General features: G+C 37.7%; 1 protein-coding gene across 1 annotated transcript in view; it reads right to left on the reverse strand.

The window, feature by feature from the left end:
- The window catches only part of myo1d (myosin 1D), a 109,057-nt gene that overhangs the window by 76,325 nt on the left and 12,507 nt on the right, over positions 1-20,225 (reverse strand). The window contains exons 2-11 of the mRNA XM_007572314.2: positions 11,584-11,792; positions 11,023-11,116; positions 9,909-10,074; positions 9,105-9,158; positions 8,392-8,487; positions 7,662-7,778; positions 6,161-6,364; positions 5,595-5,740; positions 5,393-5,507; positions 4,405-4,575 (exon numbers count right to left, since the gene is read on the reverse strand). Of these exons, the coding sequence (XP_007572376.1) occupies positions 4,405-4,575; positions 5,393-5,507; positions 5,595-5,740; positions 6,161-6,364; positions 7,662-7,778; positions 8,392-8,487; positions 9,105-9,158; positions 9,909-10,074; positions 11,023-11,116; positions 11,584-11,792 (1,372 nt within the window). The remainder of the gene's footprint in view (positions 1-4,404; positions 4,576-5,392; positions 5,508-5,594; positions 5,741-6,160; positions 6,365-7,661; positions 7,779-8,391; positions 8,488-9,104; positions 9,159-9,908; positions 10,075-11,022; positions 11,117-11,583; positions 11,793-20,225) is intronic.

A 20,225-nucleotide genomic window follows, 5' to 3' on the forward strand; every position in this document is an offset into this window, starting at 1 on the left:
GTCATACTACCCCCAAGAATTTAAAACTACTTTCACCCCTGCTTATAAGTTGTAAATGTTACACGTTCACTCACTGAGTAAAAATGATGACAAAGTATCTTGTCATCATTTGGTGAATGCACTACAGATACCGACAGCCACATGTCACACCCTCTTCAGTGTGGATACTGTTACTGAATAAAGAAATACTCTTTATTCACGTCAGCAAGATCTCAAAAGATCAGCATGTTTTAAAATTTCATTTTTTGTCATTTTTATACATGTATCAAGTAGAAATGCACCCATTTGATGAGGGGTCTATTAATAGTTAGGTATGATATGATAAATACGATTAATATTTAACAATTGATTACAAGCAGGCAAAGAGGGAGAGGAAGAGAGAGAGACTACTTAAGTTAAGCAGTGTTATGATGACCTAAAAAAAACCTTTTTAGAAATCAACTGAACAAGTTTGCCACTAAACAGCAGCTGGTCAGCATGGCTAAAACCTTTTTAAAAATCTAGGTGGATTAAAGTCAAAAGCTATAGCAAACAACCAGATGCAAAAATGTTGCAGACAGCTGGATGTTACTGCCCCAAAACAAGCAAGAAAAATAAATAAATCGCATGCAATTATGCAAATGTAAACATATCCTTTTAGGTTGAAGAAAATGTGTAAACAAGCCAGAAGCTTCCAAGTATTCAAACAACTTGAGTATTTGATAAGGCCAAGAACCCTGGGAAGTAAATGAAAGGAATTTCTGATCAGCGGACTGGAAAACATCATGACAGAGAGATGATACAGACTGGGCTAGAATCACAACAAAGTGCATCTGTTATGGATCTAAAGTTTCTCTCTGTACACGTACCCTTTCCCCATCTGTGGAAGCAGCCGATCTGAGCACGCCGTCTGTGCGGCTACAGTGTATTTACTGGCCACATGCTGCATGTAGAGAGCGAGTTACTGAAGCAATGAAACAGCCTGGACACAGTGCCTGTGCGTCAGTCTGCGGCCAGCGGAGCATCATTTAGCACAGAGAGGAGGGTGAGAAAAAAGCAGACATGCTGCACAGATCCTGTCAGATGAGCATCTCCATAGGCCAAGACCTATGACTCACTCTGTTCCTGCAGATTGTCTTTTCTGTGTACTTTGTTTGCAGCAGGAAACAAGCAATACAAATGTTAAACATTTGAAAAATGTTAAAAAAAAAAAAAAGTCAGTAAATAGCAGGTCTTTCCAGTCTTTATTTGTATATTAATAGATGTTTTTGAATTAGCTCATCTAACACAGAGTTATGTTTTGTTTTGTATATATTGCATTTTTTTTATCCATCTTAAGGCTCTGCAGACTTTTATTATTGTTATTAAACTCATTTTTTATTTTCTCTTGGGGTTATTTTATTTTTCATTTTTTATGTTTTGCAATGTTTTCAGGTGTTTTTCTTACAAGTGCAATAGTGCTTTCTCAGTTCTATATTATATTAGTTTTCTGATATATTTTTACTTATTATTTTTGCTCAGAACGGACAACAAAACTTCATCAAGGAGAAAAATAAAAAACATCCCGCTGTGGCTGTGATACACGTTTCTGATGGAGTTTATGGGCTGGAAAAACAAAACAGTTTTTGTAATGTTGGCGAAAGTCTATGTCAAACATCATTAACTACAGATATAACTGATTATCATACAGTCTTTCCACATGCCTCTGCACCTTTCCTTCTTGCTGCCTCTTGGTGTGGTTATCTCACCTCATATTTAATTCTAAGTTTCTCGCACAGCACCGACTCCTCTTTCTTTCTCACACTTCATTTCCTACTTTAGCTTCACATCTGCTTTAGTCTGTCTGCGAGGGTAAATGTGTGAATGGTGGAAGCTGGCAAATCAGGGCGGGTTATAGAGTCTGGAGACTTGTGTGGATTTCCTATCCTCAAACATCTGTGAATTTCAAACCTTTTCCAAGAACCGCCAAACACCATGCACGTGGGGATAGAGGTAAGAATTTTATGTTAGAACAAAACAGCAGGATTTCTCTTATTTTTTCCCCTTTAAGTTAAAATCCCTAAGTCTAAAAAATGATGTAGAGCGAAAAAAACAACAAACTTATGCAAAAACAAACAATAACAAAACTACTTTGGGTTATCTTTTAAAATACATCTTATCTATGTTCAAAATTTAGGATTTGTAAAAATGTTGTTCTGCAACTTAATAAGCTGTGTAAAAACAATGTGACCAGCAGGTGGCAGCTGCAACAATAAAGTGCAAAAAAGGCCAAAAGCAAACAAAATAAAAGAAAACCAACCTAAACCCTATATGAAAAAGTGATCACCCCCAGACCATTGCCCAATTCTTCTCTGTACAATCGATAAAACCATTACACAGAACCCGTCTAATAATGTGAACTAGGCTAGAAAACCTAGCCTTAACAGCAGATTAACAGTCTTAACAATAGATTAAATACTAAGTCTTTGACATACATAAGCATAGAAAGAGTTTAAAATCCCAAGCGAGAGTCATAATCCAGCAATGAAAAAAAAAAAAAAGAATGTGGCAACCTGCCAAAATTACTTTAAGAGTTTCTAGTCAAAGATGGTGGTGCTATTGTGATGGTCAGAGACTGTTTTACTGCTTCTGGACTTGCTGTTACAGATAGAGCCATGAATTCTGCTCTCGAGCAGACAATCTCGTCATCAGTTCTCAAATCCCAACGGGGACACAACCAGTACATACGGTATCACACAAAAGGGAGTACACCCCTTGCATTTTTTTAATCATTGTGTTATGCTAACAGTATAAAGTGCACAGCTTGTATACCAGTGTAACCCTAACCACTGGCAACAAAGGTGAGTACAACCTTTACTGATCTAACTTCCATGAGAAACTGTAGGAAAGGGCTGGTTTAACCATCATTTATCTGATGTTTGAAGGTTCAATTCTTTTATTCATATAATAGACTCAAATTAATTTTTAAGCAAAAAAAAAAAACTGTATTCACACTCAACATAAAAAATATTTACACCTTCAGAATTTATATGGGATTCAACTGAAGCAGTGAAAGACTCATATTACTTCTTAACAAAAAAAAAAGAAACAAAAAAGTTAATTCACAGCAACATTGTGCAGGAACAGGATTTCAAACAGAACAGCAAACAAAAAGGTCTCCAGTCCAGACAATATTGATTCATGCAGATATTAGTTCCAGGAAGCACCAGCGGGATAAATGTGTATTCTGAAACCCTGCATGTCTTTGAAATTCCAGCAGGAGGAGCGGGTCAGAGAGCAGCAGAAGGAGAGTGATATTGAAGAGCATATCGACTCGTGGATGAAAGGAGGAAAGGAAGCTTCGGGGATCAATAAACCCTGCAGTACAATCTTTACCTCAGTCTTTCTGTATTCACAGCTCCCCGTGACATGGGGCAGTTTTTTCACTCTGAACTACGGTGGGTACCAGCTACTGAACTACGGCGGGCCTGCTGGGCGTTTGTGCTTCACATGGGAACATGAAGACTTTGAACAGTTTTTGGCACAGCCTGTTGATTTATATATTTCAGTTAACAGGTTCCCTCTCTCACACACACAGATACACGCACGCTGTCAAAACTCATTCCAACTGGATCAGCATTATCCTTTGCTCTCCTTTTCACTTAACTTTAGCTCCCCTGCATGGCTCTCCTCATAAATCTGTAAATATGTCTCCTCCACTCTCCTATAGGCTGATAGTGACATCACTTGTGCAAATTGTTGAGTCAGACTCCCAAAACACAAATCCTGACGGTTGTTGCCCCCTGGTGTTCAGTGGGAAGACTGCAGCAGACGTCCAGTCAAAAAAAAGAAAAACATCTGTAGCATGAAATCTTTTAACTTCTGCAGATCTTTTCATGTCATATATTGACTAGATCAGAGAAGATGAGATGTCACAAACAAAAATGAATGGCAGGACATTTGGCTTAGCTTTAGTTCAGGAGCCTGATGACACAATTAGAATGAATTAGACGGTGAATCTTCCTGTTTATTCAGTTTCCACTTACAGCGCTAAAAAGCTACTTAACGCAAGGAGAAACCTGCCCTGTGCTGTTCTTGGATTATTACAGCTACATCAAGGATGTGAAAAAGATAGTATTCTGTATCAAGATGTTTTTATGAGGGGAAACATTTCACATTGTATAGATATGGATATTTGACGCGTTTGGACAAGAATAGAAATTGCAATATAGCACACATAGCTCACGCGAAAGGTAAAATGAAGGAAACGGTGTGAGGTGCAGATCTGCAATCAGCTTCAAACACAAAACTACAAAAAGGCAAGACGGCTTTGGCGTTGCTCAACTCCAAAGACCAAACTCTGCTACAAAGAGTCACATACTATAAACAAAACAAAAAAAAAAAACAAAAAAAACATGATTAATATCCGCAGCTCATTCTTCCTACCTTGCGGCTTGTGAAGTGGGCGTGCTTGACCAGCTTCACGTTCAGTCCCTGCAGGAAGACCTCGTCCGTGACTTTGCCCACATTCATGCAGGCTTCATCCAGAACAGAGAAGATGCCTTTATGCTGCTGCTCCACCAGGTCAACGATAATCTGGTTGTTGAAGTAATCAATCTACAAAAAAAACGAGACCAAAGACTGAGGTGAATTCAGTTTGGGAAAACAGAAATGTACAAATGATTACATGATAAAAGTGCAAACCAAAAACAAAAAAAACAAAACAAAAAAAAAACACCAGAATTAAAAGTTTTTGCAGCAAATTCTTGAGTAGAAATACACCAGTCAATTGGCCACAGATGTAAATCTCCTACTTCTCATCTGATCAGCAGGTGAAAAGCTAAAACATCTAATTGTTTTTTTTTTTTAATTCATTAAGTGCACAAAGAACTCCAACTTCATATATACATCACTGTGCCAACTGTGGATTACTTCTGGGTTCTAGGACCCTCCCTTTTATGGGGTCCTGAGACAGTTCTCTCATGAACACACACTATTTGGAAGAAAACCCAGGAGTGTGTACTTCTTGTGGAAAATCATGAAGATCCATTGTTTCTTCTCTTATCTTGTTATAGTTTTTTTAAATGTTAAAAATATGTTTAATAGTGCAAATAATTTTAGGTTTTAAGTATCTAGAAGCCATTTTAGATTTAGATGAGATTGGTGAGAAGTCGCCTGCTTTCCCTTTTGGGACTGTTGACATCAGGGTCTTTCCTGATTATGTGTAAAGCTGAATTTCGTTGCTTTTTTTTCCCCCCCAACATTTGACAACACCTGGTGTTTCTCTTGACAGCATGGCGTTAGAAGCTTTGAAAACTTCTAACGCGTCTGACAACCAGTGCTGCCGACTAAACTCAATAGTCGATTGCTTTAAGGATGGAAGGTTAATTTTACACAAACATAGTTTAATATGAAAAAAAATAATACATCATACATGTTTCCAGGGGATGCCTTCTCTCTGATACTCCTCCTGTTCCTGCTTCAGAACCAGCTGAATGAAGAGTTGCTGCAGTTTTTCATTACAGTAGTTGATGCAAAACTGCTCAAAGCTACAAAAAAAATAAAAAGCACATCAAATAAATTGTAAAATATTGACCGATATAAATGCAAACAATTTTTTTCACATTTATCTCCACCTGTTGTTCTGGAAAATTTCAAACCCATAGATGTCCAACACTCCGATGACCGTGTTCTTTCCATGGACTCTGGCATCATAATTTTTCACCTCAATGATGTCATTGATGCGTCCAACGATCCAGCAGAACAGACGCTCGTACATTGCCTGAGGAAAATGTAAAACGTTGAGAAGGGTGGCGAGAAATAAATAACATCATCTCAGGGCACAAACGCTTAGCAACAGCTGAGTAACCGGAACGAAAAGTGTCAAAATATCAATGAGTCAGTTTTTTTTTGTTTTTTTTTTGTTAGTAGCTTCACTGCACTGGTCTTGCAACTGCCTACATGAACTGCATCCTCCACAATGTTCAGTCTCTGTATGATGCCAAAACACTGTGACTCATATGTTACTGTGAACTGTGATAAGTAGAATCATAAGTAACACAAAGCGACAAGTGAAATGTCACAACCCTGCAGGCACATGTAGACCTCTGTTGTTTTAATCTCTTTAGTGCTGCTACAAACAAAAAAAAAAAAAAAACACAAACACACAAAAGGGTCACCAGAACCTGTGCCCAGAAATAACCTTTGCAAGAGCGTCTCGACCATAACTGGCCTCCTGTGTGGTGTGCTGTTTTTCAATGACGTCTCGACCAGTGGCCACTGTGCGATACAGCAGAGCCTTCTCCACATTTTCCTCCTTGGTGGAAAGGAGCTCCCTGATTACAGAGACGAGCTTTGTGTTCTCTATCAGGGTAACGTCACCATCCACTCCAAAGGTCAGGTTTCCCTGCAGGACAGAACAGAGAACGTGGGTTCATTGACGTTTTTTTTTTCTGGTTAAGTAAGAAAAATATGAAACTACAACAATAATTTATCGAAGCAACTGCAACACGCCACTGGCAAGTCTAATAGGTTAAATAATGAGTTATGTGCCTACTCTATCTACTCTACTCAGATTTTACTACATCATTTCAACCCCTCCAAGACATCAAAATGAAATAGACATTTACGGAAGTTTCTTATTTCAATATCCTAACTTTTAGCATCCCTATTACAGGTAAACAAATACCATAGTGTTTGATTAGCTCAGTAAAACTGCAATGTTACAGTTATATGTATACATATACAAAGTGTTGACTTCCTCAACATCAGAATCCATTATAGTGCTGCTAATTTTATGACCAGATATTTGATTTGGCTCACATTATTTCACACTAGCCTGATAAGACATTTGATTACTTGATCATGATAATTCTTTAACTTTCCAGATTGTTTCTGGTTAATGCAAAGAAAAAAATAAAATAAAAATAAAAGCAAAAGCTACATTTTGTATTTCTTGGTGTCTAACGTACCAATGCTGCTTCAGCAAATTTGAGCTTCTTGGCATCTGAGGTAGCGGGACAACATTTTACCGTCACACTTCTAATACTTTGTAGTTCATGTATGTGACTCTCCTCTTTTGTCCTGGTGTACATCACAAAAATCTATATCTACAATCTGGTGGCGGATAATTTACCAAAATAACGAAAGATTTATAAGCATTTTTTTTTTCGACAAAATGTTTTTTGCTGTTTAGTCAAACATTGTTGAAACTCTTGAGTGATGGTTTTGAATTTAAAACTTTACAGTTTACTTATTATTATGAGTATTTAAATAATGAAACTGCTCCCGTTTTAAAACATAATTTCTCTATTCTTTATTTGTAGGCGCTGTACTAATTATTAAGCGTTTCTTTTTTCAACAGTCTGCTTCATGAGTCTTTCATTTGGGAGGTTAGGGGAAAAATATTGCCATAATAAGGGGCACAGTGTTCTGTTGGCACCTTTTCTCATCATTTGTTGGGCAAGATAAACATAATGAGTCCTTTATTCTTATAATGCCAAAGTCTGACATTTATAAAAGGAAAGTCCAACACTCAACCTTTAAGGAGAATGTTTCTAGGTGTGACTGAGCAGTAAAACTGAATTTAAATCTGTCCTTTCCAGTTTTTTTTTTTGTTTGTTTTTTTTTTTTTGCAACAAAGACAGCAAAAGGGAAAATCTTGCCAACCAAGATGAAGAGGTTTGAGGTTTTCTGTGTATTACCAGATGCAGGATGGTGGCCAGGATCTTGTAAACAGTCTGAATCTCGTCGACTGTGAACCCAATTACTTTCATGGCGTCGGCTACAGCTTTGAAATCAGCACTGTCATTGATGCCAGACTGCAAAGAGATTAAAATAAATAAAAAAACATGCTTCAGGCACGTTGACTAAATCATTCAAAGAACAAGAAACAAAGTGTACTTGATTCAACATTTATTATTTCTATAAACCTGACATTACAAAAAGCAAATATCAGTAATATCTTCCCACTGAATGTTGTGGTCTATTTGTTTTTTGAAGGCTGGGTTTCTAGTTCAGGTGTTAATTCAATTACAGATGTCCTGGAAATTAAAACACAAGTTGCTTAGACACAGAGTGGAAAGCTGCACCTCAGCTGTTTGGGTGTGCTGTGCTGCATGACATCAGCTAATTGGATGCTGCACAGTGTTTTGGTTGCATGTTGTTCTTAATCATTTGACTCATTCAACAACAGAGATAGCAGATCTGAAAAAAGTAGGTCTGGAAAAGGATCGAGCTCCATGTACAGCAACTCTGCCTGAAGGGTCACAACATTTCTGCTCCTAAAACCCAAACATATAGCTTTAAACGTAGATTTACTTTTCATGCCCTACAGGATAAGAATTAATAAATAAGAAGAAGGATTTGGAAAAATGGGGTTTTAAGTATGACAAGCTGTAGATTATTCATGTGTTAACAAAAAGTCTGAAATACCTTAATCTGGCCTCCGACTTTGATGTAGTTGTAGGCCGTTGGGTCTTTTTGAATGTGAAGAGAGCGCAGGAGGGAATCCGGACCTCCTTTCAGCAACTAGTAAAAAAAAAAAAAGGCATATTTTGGTTAGAAAACCTCTGATTAAATTTTTTTTAGTGGAGTATTACTGAATGAACTGAAACTTTGTCAATCTTAGAAATAAAGTGCATGAAGCAGAAGGGTATCATTACTAAATAATCTGTGGATAGAACTGAACTACCAACACAAACATCCACAAGAATCACTTTATATACTCCTATAAATAGAGACAAGAGGATTATTACTGACTCGTGATGCAGATTTTAGTGCTTACCATATAGAAATAAGCCCTGTGAAGTTATGTTTACATTTAATGGTAATATAGTGAATTTCCCTTTAGATGATTTCCATGGACTTATTTACCACATCTACAATTCTCTAGGGCTTTTCCTTTTGATGTGCTACACCTCATGTAATTGTAGTGGTAAAACCAGTTGCCAGACTGGTCCTGCACCCAGTTTAGAATATATGTAGATGTGCGCAACAAAGCAGAGCTAAAAATACAAAAACAAGTCAACATTCCCATGGTTATATCAAATGTAAAAAAAAAAAATTTAAAAAAAACCCCACAAGGAAGCTTGTGTAACAGAACACAGAGTTCATGCAAATCCAAACAGGTGTGCAAATATAATTACCTGGTAGAATGAGTGGAAGCTCCTCTCACCTTCCTGCTGGAAAATTACCCTGGACTGTTTTAGTAGAAAAAAAAAAGAAAAAAAAAACACAGCTTGGTTAAGTCACAACATCATGAATTGAACTCAACAATGGTTTTCCTGTTCATCACTGATGCCAAACATAAAGATAGTCTGGAATGTGTAGAAAAGGATTCAGAGCACAAACCTTAATGTATTTCATAAGCATTTCATGTGAAAGATCATCAAAAAGTATGTATTTGTATTCAGCCTTGGATGTTCTGATGGCCTTAAACAAAATCCAGTGTCACAAACAGGAAGTCACACACAGTGTGTAATGTAGATCTATATCTGTATAGCATACGACCGAACCACACACCATGCAGGGAACACAGTGAACATGTGGAAGAAGCTTCTCTGGTTAAATGAGACCAAATAAAAAAATAAAAAAAAATAAAAAATAAAAATCTGGCCACTTAGTTTTCTAGAAAGCAAACGCATGACACATGGCAGTGGCAGCATCATGCTGTGGGGATACTTTTCTTAAACGTGGACAAGTTTAATGGGAAAATGATGGAGTGGCTGTCTGACTGTCCAAGAACACAAAAGACTTGAAACTGGAGTGATGATTTATCTTCCTCCAGGAGAAGAACCCTAAACAACAAGCCAAAGCTAAAACTGAAAGATTTACATCAACTCAAATTCAGAATGGCTCAGTCAAAGTTCAGACCTAAATCCAACAGACAGGACTTGACATTTGGTCTTAAATCTTTTTAGGTGTCCCATTTTGATATCCTACCACCCCACCTTCTCCAGTAGGTAGTTGTTGATGTGGCCCCCGATGGGATCTCCTTTGAAGTCAAAGTTGATGTCCATGTATTTGCCAAAGCGGCTGGAGTTGTCATTGCGGTTGGTTTTGGCGTTTCCAAAGGCCTCCAGGACACAGTTGGATTTCAGCAGCATGTTTTTTACTCTGTGAAACGGGAAGGTGGTACAGAGGGGGGGAGAGGGGGTAATGATTCAAACATCATCAGTAACATCTTTATAACGCCAGTGTACAGTGTTCAAAAACACAGCAGTCTAGACTCAAAATGTATGAAACATTGCATCTGTGGTCATCCATCTAACAGCATGGTGTTTACATTACATTGTTCAGAACTGAAATCCTGGAGTCCCACTAACTATCTAGATGTTTCTTTAACATTTACTTCCTACTTGAGCATTGTGGCAAAGCATGTGACCTTTTCATCCTGTGGCCTCAACAGGATAATGTGATAAAGCAAAAATTCTTCTGTAATGTTTTGGGGAGAACAACCATGAGTTTGGGGTGTTAGCTACTAAAATCTTTGGGTCAGACACCACAACGGACCTTTAGGGTTTCAGTGGAGTTCAATCCTTGATTGTTATTTTGGCTGCAATAAGGGACCAACAAGCCCCCCCAACATGAAGCTATGCTTCCTCAGTCTATTACCAGCCCGTTGTATTTTCCAATATTTAATCTGCGATGTTTACCTTTCAGCCTCCTTCCTGCGTTTTGTTTGCTTTGCAAAAAGCTCTACTTATCTCCTTTATATCAGTCCAGGTTAATTACACCCTAAAGCATAATTGATTGTTCTGTACTGTGGAGCAATAACATCTTTTAGTGCTTTAAAGGCAAACACCAGCTGCTCAGTTACCTGAGACAATGACAACACCTTGCTGGGCTGTAACTTTATCTGACTATGATGCAAGAGCCTTGATGTAAGGCGGTGAGCATTCCAAGAAAAAGACAACGACTCCTTGAAAACAATGAAAGCAATCTGTTGACTGAAGCCAAATTTATTCCTACTGAATATGTCTGACTGGTTTCCACAACTAAAATCAAAGCAAGAGAGTAATCCAACGGAACAAAATCCATATTTCCTCCCAAAACTCAGCTCACCTTTCAACTTCCGCCCTCTGATTAGGGTTGGTAATAGCAGCTATGTATTGCATTATGTACTTGCTGGCCTCGGTTTTTCCTGCACCACTTTCCCCTGCAATAAAAAGAAAGAGATAAATATAAAACCATAAAGTATTTCTGGCATTGATGTCCCTGCAGTGGTTTGCATGGCTTGCAAATCGAACAGCGAGTCTTCGAGACTTGTACTGGTGATAATAAACAGTTTCAGCGCAAGTCAGTCCTTTAGTCGCTTTTGGGTTTCTTTTTAGTATTTTTTTATTTTTCTTTTACTTCATTCAGAACAACACATGTTAGTACATCATACTTCTTCTATAAATCTTCCAACCAGTTTAAGATTTAAAGTTTCTCAGTTCCTTCTTTGTCCACAGAGTGGTGCTTTATCCTCCTTATCATTGCTAATGGCCAAACGGAATATTAACCTGAGAAACAGTCAAAAGTTTTACACTAAATGCAAACGACAAATATATTTTAAAGTAACCATGTGAAATTAAAATGAAAAAAAAAAAAGTGTTTTTGTGATTCATGAACTTCTCATTGTACCTGAGATGACAATGCAAGTGTCTTTGTTCCTCCTCTTCATGGCTTTGTACGCAGCATCGGCGATGGCGAAGAGGTGTGGCGGCCTCTCGTATAGTTCACGACCTTTGTACTGCTCTACGGTGTCCCGGCTGTAGATGTTCATGGCACGGTATGGATTTACTGACACCACCACCTCACCGATGTAGGTGTAGATCCTCCCCTTCTCAAACCTGAAGGGAAAAAGAAACATTTATATGTCACTTTTGGTATAGAAAAATAAAACTAAATAAATATTTGCTTTAAGCACACAAATAAGGAGCTATGTATACTTTCTACTTATACATTTAAATAACAGCAATAGCATATAAAACAAAAAAGGTCCTAAAAAAAAGAGCAGCGAAAGCAACACTTCTGACAATGTCAGCATGATGGGCTCTCACGTGTGATCCGTCCTACTTCAGAAATCCAATACAGTAAGTGATCAATGAATCATTAAATAGATTTTATATTTGATTTATTTTTGTTAATTTAACAAGGATTTATTTTAAATACAGACAGGTTAAGGCACGGCCATGTCTTGGCCTATATTCAATGGGACGATTGCTGACTCAAGAAGAAGAGTGCCTACAAAATAAAAATGATAAAAATGTAAATTTGACATTGTGATCTCGAGTCATACGTCCATTTCCTGTTTGATAAATAAGTGCACCAAAATCTAGTCTCAAAGCTAGTTCAAAATTCATTTGAAGAATATTTTTAATACTAAGTTATTACTTTATAGGTGATGAGCTATTCAGAAAGTATGCCCATAATAGATGTATAATGGGGGGGTTTTCGCACCTTGCTCTTATGGAGAATCAATATGCTCACATCCTGCCGACGTGCCAGACGTAGATATTTATACACTTTCCTGTCTCACTTTCTGCCTCCATCTGTGTGTGCTCTTCACTCCCAGACTCGTGCAACCTTTCTATTCCTACATTTCTCCCGACATGAGGCTGCCAGGCTGACTTCCTTCCTGTCCGAGCGCTGCTAGCGTCCCCGCTTCTCTCCACAGAAGAATGGTGCCTTTCTTCACAGCTGCCAAACCTCTGCTGCTGCCTTGCAAAGACGGCCAAGAGATCATTATTTTTAAGACATTCTTAATAGCTCAGTGTAAAGCTTTTGTGACTGAAGAAGTTCCAGACAAACTAAATGGATCATGACTGTTTTTTTCCAAAAAAAAAGATGGACTTTTTTCTTTTTCCCCGAAAACTAAAATGTTGACTCAAGTACTAAATGAAAAGATGTAGCTCTTTATAGTCTGATGTTGCTGCAATGAGCAGATTTGCCATCGTTCTGGTCCTCAAACATCGAGCTAAATGATCCACATCGCTGTGCATGAGACTGTTAACAGAAGGCTGTGGAGCTAATTAGTCATAGGTTCTTACAACATAAGTCTTGGCTTTTGCAACCGGTTACGTTTATTTTTTCTCCTTTTGGTTTCACACTTTGCTTGATTCTACATTTGAAAACAAAAATAACAAAAACAAGAAGCAACAAACAGGAAACAGGCCGCATACAGTAAATCAGTAAGATTAGCTCAGATGAGCACATCCTGGTTTTTTGTAGGGTGAAGGTGACACAGGATGCTGGTGTGTCTAGGACAGTGCGGACATACATGCCCATGTAAGGTCTGAGTGCAAAATATAGCTTGTCAGAGTCACAAAGGATGTGTGATACATTTAAAACCTTTTTTTTTATGATGTTTGGCGTCCAGTAACACATTAAATCCTTATCATTATGTCCACGTTTCATCACTTAAAATATAGGGATGAAAATTAAATTGTACACACATTTAATTATTTACTGCTTTCTGAATATTTTATATTACACTATTAAATCACAGGGGTAAGAAAAAAATGTTGCTTTTCTTTTTTTTTTAAATCAAAGTAACTAGGTCAAGATTTACATTGTTCTTCAAGATTTTATGGGAGGGTGGAGAGATGGATATTAGACAAACTGATAGATTGATGGATAATGAACAGACTAATAAAGGGACAGATTAATTGCTAATAGAAAAACAGATGTATAAAAAAGGTAGATGGATAAATCACCAGTAAAAGCATGGATTGATGGAGGTTTTATATATTTTGTTATACTTTCCAGACCTAAAAATAAACTGCTTTGAAGCATCTCTGCATAGAAGCAGTTTAATCCACAATGCTGCAGACGTAACAGGCATTCAGCCTCTTAAATTGAACAGAATTATCTGAAAGTGATGTGTAGAACAATAATCAAGCCTCATTAGGTCTCCGATCCTGTAAACCTACAGCGGCTCAGACGTGACCTTCAACACAAATTGTATGACGCCGACAAACCTATAAAATATGCACTTGCTTTGAATACATTCAGGGAAATTTGTTCCGTATGAGACAATAAGATGAATACATTTCGTATTCTCTGTCTCAACACAACTCTGAATTACAATGACAAAGCAACATGCAAACTCTTCCTCCGTGCTGCAGCAGAAACAGACCCATTGTGCCATTCCTCTGCCCAGGCTGAAGGCTGCTGTGTGCCAGCTCCATTGTTTATGTGTCAAACGGAGGTCTTTGTCTGACAGGGGTCCTCCATCTCCTCCTGTGTGAGCCAACACAATGAGCTGCCCACTTATGCCTTATGTGTAATAGCTTCTGCTGGACTGTGGAGAACGCTTTACATGAGAGGAGGGATGTATCTCATATCCCAGTGCATAAGTAGAGGAGGTGACCGAGCCTGCTCTCAATGATAAGATGCTTCAGCAGAATATGGAAGATCAAAGTGTTGAAATTATGTTTTCAGAAACATAATAAATGAAAGTAACCACAGGAATCTTTTTTCTCTCTCTCTCTCTATGGAGTCAGTTTTCTTTGTGTCATCAATGGGCTAAAGTGGACTTGTCTTTTGGGAATATTTGATGTTATCAGGTGCCAAGAAAATACATTTAAATCAGCGGTGATCTGCTTTAATAACAGAATTTGTTTCACGTTCTTTTAACTTGGATTTCAGTTGATAGACCAGGATTGTTTTGCTTTAGATTATAAATAGAACAGAACAAATTAACAAAAAACAAAACAAAAACAAAAACACAGATGAACTGAGAAATTTGCTTTTCACCACAACTGCGAGATTTGACAAGTCAGTGAGAAACTGAAAAATCAGAACAGCCACGTTGTGCCATCAACACTTCTGGGTTTTGACTGTAGAAAGTAAAAAAGTCAAAGATAGCCACTTTCAGCATCAGTTAGAGCAGTGTTTCCCAACCCTGGACCTCAAGGCACACTGTCCTACATGTTTTAGAAGTTTCCCTGCTTTAATGTGCCTGATTCAGCTGATTGCAGTTCAACAAACGCCTGTTAATCAGTCATCGACTGAAATCAGCTGGACTGAAGGAAGGAAATACCTAAAACATGCAGAGCAGTGAGCCTTGAGGACCAGGGTTGGGAAACACTGAGTTAGAGCAAGCAAGGAAAGGTAAGCACTAGAGTCTGGTTACAATGAAATGCAAGCTTTACTGTTCCTTTAAAACTGAAAATTGAGAGAAGTCACTTCCAGTTTCCAAATGTTTGGACGGATGCAGCTAAACTTTGCCGACAAGCACAATATGTAAAAAAGAAATGGAGAAGATCCCTGATATGAATGCACTTCCCATTTTATAGTTTTGCATGTTATATATGACGAAACTGCCATTTATCAAGCCTGCTGTATGCTGTTGCAGAAGCAGAAAATTACCTAAATAGTTCATTGTTTCATAACTTTAGAGCCGTCTTAATCAACCTACTTCCAGCTCGAATTTGTTCCACCTTTACAGATAACACATATCAGCAATTAAATGAAACATGAGCAATAAACACAGAGTGTGTGGGCTAATGATTACTGATCCTCACTGAGATGATTATTGCAATCGTATGGAAAAACTTTGTGCAACTGAACTTCAGAGATGGTTATTTTGGTGACTGCTTCATACAATATGTGGGAGAAAAGCAAGAAGTGATTATCTGTGGGAATATTTATGCAACTGGGAGAGTCAGTGTGTCATAGAGGTATCAGTTATTTCACCCAACACACACAACACACTGGACAATCCGTCAGATCTGAGTTTATAAGCATCTGTTGACAAGTGTTTATAACTTTCTTCATTCCTCTGAGAACTAGTTTGGATTGAGAGAACGCACACAAGCAAAGAGGGGAAATTAATCAGGCGAAGGCTTGAAACAGAGCTGGAGATCCATCTGTTGCACTCTGATTAAGGAGGATTTAAATGACACGCAGGCCTGAGCTTAGAAAATCATCAGTCAAAATAATCTCCCAGAATTGCTATTTATAGATACAGGGAAATGAAGCAGATTAAAGGTATTCCATATTTAAAGCCATCTGAAAGGTAAGATTTTGGACTGTGTATAAAGCAGAATTAGCACAGCACGTCCGGCGTTAATCTGGATCCGCTCTCATTTTTCAGTCTGTTCAGCTGGGACTGGAAGTTTCATTAAACTGTTTGACCAGCGATTTCCCTCTGCAAATCCCAGTCAGGAAACACGGGAGGATCAAACAGACAGAGGACAAGGGAGAGGTTGAGAAAGGCATGAAGAGGTGAACCAGAGGGCATAAAGTGATTACATATAAACCTGAGTCATGCATTTTTTGAATGTCTTCAATGACTAACACACAATAAGACTTTTACTTTTTTTTAATCTTATCTATATTTGTGAAAATTAGAGACTCGCCGATCCCAATTTTTCTTTACAAAAACAGAACTTAAAATCTTTTTTTTTTTACTCACTACACATGAGGAACAGAGTCACTGACGCACAACAACCTAAAACTGAGTTTTGCTAACATAAAATATAGATAAAAACTAAAAAGAGTTGGAAGTTTAAATTCTGATATTTGAACTATTACTAGTTGAGTAGTGCACAACTTGTGCAATGTGCATTCTAGAGAAAGTAAATCACTCCCTTAACTATGGGATTTTTAAAAGAATACAAACATTTTCAAATCAGCGTAATGCATAACAGAAGATCTAAGCTGAAAAGATCAATTTTGCTGTATTTTGTTTATCCATTCTGTTATCTGCTGTAGATTTTGTTCTTTCTTGTTCTCACAGCCTTAATTAACCATACATATCTCCACATCGACATTCCTTTTTAAATAGCTTTGTACGTCTCTGTGCTTCCCGACAACAAGGAATTTCATTATTTTCCACAGTATCTGGGTGAACTATACTCACTCTATGCTGCAGTCTTTGTTTTCCATAAAACCATACCAGAAAGACATTAACAGGCTATCAAACATCTTAGCAATCTATTAAATAGTTCTTCTATTGATTGAGTAACTAAATAAATACAAAAGCATTATGATGCCATGGTCAATATTGAACAATGCTTAATCTTGACGTGGCTGCATAAGGTCGTAACCAGACTTCTTTATTGTTTAAATCTAAAACATTAAATCTAAAATGCTGGACTGTTTTCTCTTTTTTAACCACTTCCCATGTGCATTCCAGGTTTTGCCTCATAAAAACAGAAGCTATGCTAAGATCAAGTTTTAAGTATTTTTTTTAACCTACTGGAGGTTTCACCACCTCAAGCAGTGAAGCAGGCAAACAACAGAATAGTTCAGCCATTATGACCAGAGAAGTGAAGTCTGGTTGTTAAAAAGTGACTTTTAGAGGTTAACACATAAACTCACACAATGCCTGGTGTTTCTAATCTATCCAGGGAACTCTGTCTGCCCTAAAAATATCAGAAAAACCCAAATACTACCCACACAAGCTGCTGCTCAAGCACGCACGCACGCACACACAGCATGTAAACATACACGTCATGCTCGCCTCAGAATTACAGAGCAGAGCCAAACACAACCACTGTCTCCAAAATTGTTTGGGTGGGTCCCTGTAATGGTTAACTTGGGGAGGAGCAGCAGCGACTTGTAACATTTTCTCACCAACACGGCTCCATCACACCAGAAAAAAAACAAAAAAAAAAAACAAGTCACCAACAACATCTCGCACAGAAGGATGTTTAATTTAACTGTGTGAGTAGATTTGGTGAGTCAGTACCAGACCTTCAGAAGGCAACAGAATAATGTTATTGTCACAGCTCTGCAAAAAGGAGTGGCTCCGTTTTCTTTATTAAAAGGTTTTACTGTGTAATTTGGCTCATAGCAATGTCCCCCAACGGGCCCCAAAAAAACGTCATGTGGTCTGTAGGATCACGAGTGGCTCAAAATTACGGTCCATGGTTATTGTTTTGGGATGTAACCAGTCAAAGCAGATTTGTGGTAAGATACATTCAGCAGGGCGAGGTCTTTTCCAGTCACACAGATAGCCTGCAAAACCTTCAGCTTCTGCTGCGTTTGCAACTCTGATCCAGATGTCCATGACATTTTGTTGACGTTTGCAGTAAGTGAATACGTTCTTTTGTTCGCCAAACTGAATTGTTAACATAGAAATTGCCACCACCAACCTATCCTCCTAATTGAATTAGTTAGTTTTTTTTATATATATTTGAAGAGGTTTAATCGGGGATGTTAGCGTAACGAGACTAATAAGGATTTTTATGAGAAAGGGTTCAATAATCATTAGTTACTTCCAAGTTAAAGTAAAAACTAATTAAAAGATCTCGTACACATTCAAAACCAAATAAGGAACTGAAGTCTAGCTCCGCATAATCCAATACAGATTTCTGTTTTTAAAAGGGATAACTGATGCCAGGCCAACATTTATTGCCAGTAAATTAATCAATGATATAAGTGCCATATCTAAACTGCCCTACATTTCCATTATACAATAAAATCTGTGGCAGAGTTAGCACACGTTATCAGTGTGTGTTCAGGGTCGTTGTAGGAATGGGAATTATAAACTGCAGGGAGATAATCTGTGTCTGTTCCACTTTTATCTCCGAGTTCATCACTGCTTTTGCTGAGTGTAAACATCAGAAATGTTTAGGGTGTGTCCTGACAGCTGTATTGTGGAGAAAAATAATGACTATCCAGAACATTTGCTGCTTCTGCTTATTTCACATATACAGCTCATCTCAAAAGAATCAAAGCTCTATGTTCAAACCAATGAAGGGTAGGCAGAAAATTAATAGCACATTATATACATACACTACACACAAAGATGTGTTCATCCTCCACAAATGTGTCATTTTTTTTACAAAAACTACATATCTGGATTACCTTAACCAAAACAAGGTCATATTTGGAGTAAGCAACAACTTAATGGAGTATGTGAAGTCTGAAACGATGGGCATGTATACACCTAAAACCCAATTCTATGTTCTGCTGGGAACTCAACACAGTTTATGTCCTTGGCTTTAGAGCAGTCGGACAACAACAGGATGAAAGTGAAAACATATGTAAAGGAACATTTGGAGGAGGAGGAAAACCCCAAATAAAGCTCAGCGTCTGAAGAGGTACGCAGGCCGAGTCAGCTCGAGATGAGTCAAACATCAGTCATTGATCAGATCATGCCATGCACATAAACTGGAACAGCAGTGATATTTGATTTCAGCATACCATCTTCATCTGTTGTTCTGCTAAATATTTTTTTTTTCTCTGAGGTGTTTTCTGTTTATGCTTTATTTCATGGCTTGTTTACATAACAATCCATCAATTATTGTCATTTTTGCCTTCAATTGTGATTTCAAAATGATACTGCAAGGACAAGCAATGATTTATTATGAGTCTCTTGTCGAGGGAGAAATGTGTTATTTAGGGAAAATTCTGATTCAAAAGGCAAAAAAAATGGTGATTTTAGAAAACTATGTCATTTGAAACATGACCTCAGGCGTCATTTGCAAATAGTGATTGCTATCTGGCCTGGAATGATTATTCAGTAGTCATATCATAAGGAGATAAAAGCATAATTAGAAGGTCCAAACCAAGTATTGAGCACATATAAATGTGCATACTTTTCACTGATGTGATTAAAACATCAGTTTTTAGCTATTTTTAGAAAGTCTGTGACTTGCTAAAAATTAAAACTCTGGAAACCACTTCTTTTCACTTGTGTAGTATATAAAGTGTGACAGAGGCTTTCATCATGGTCTGCAGCCACCCAACATCTGGGCTCTGCATTAGAGGATTTTCTGCTTCTTTGTAAAGCCTGCTTAGTAAACAGCAGCTCCCTCGCCATGCGTAGGAGGAGAGGCCCATCGACACATATCCCATGCCACAAAATCAGATTTTAGCTATTACTTCCAAGTCCAGAACCATCCATCAAAAAGACTGCATTAAAAAAAAAAGTAGTCATCCCCCTTCAACGTCAACCACAAATATTGGCATTTTGTGTGACAACAACAAAAAATGGTGCATGACTACAAGAAAACTGAGAAGGAAACGGAGTTTGCGTAAGGATCTACATTCTCTCTGGTGAACTCATGGAAACTTTTGATTTATTAATACTATCTGTGCTATCTACACTGATCATAACGCTAATTTTCAAAATACACTGCAACTTCAACTCTGTTCCTGATCTAAATGATGACGTGACTTTCTACTTACAAGAGGAAGGCACGAAAAATAAAATATGAAAACAAAAGTTGCTTGTATCTTATAGTGTAAAACAATATAAAAAATGTTCAGTGTTGCAAAGCAATACAAGATTTTGATTTCTTCCACTTAAAATAAAATAAACTATT

Source organism: Poecilia formosa, unplaced genomic scaffold (assembly GCF_000485575.1).
Source record: "Poecilia formosa unplaced genomic scaffold, Poecilia_formosa-5.1.2 Scaffold7, whole genome shotgun sequence".
Taxonomy (NCBI): Eukaryota; Metazoa; Chordata; class Actinopteri; order Cyprinodontiformes; family Poeciliidae; genus Poecilia; species Poecilia formosa.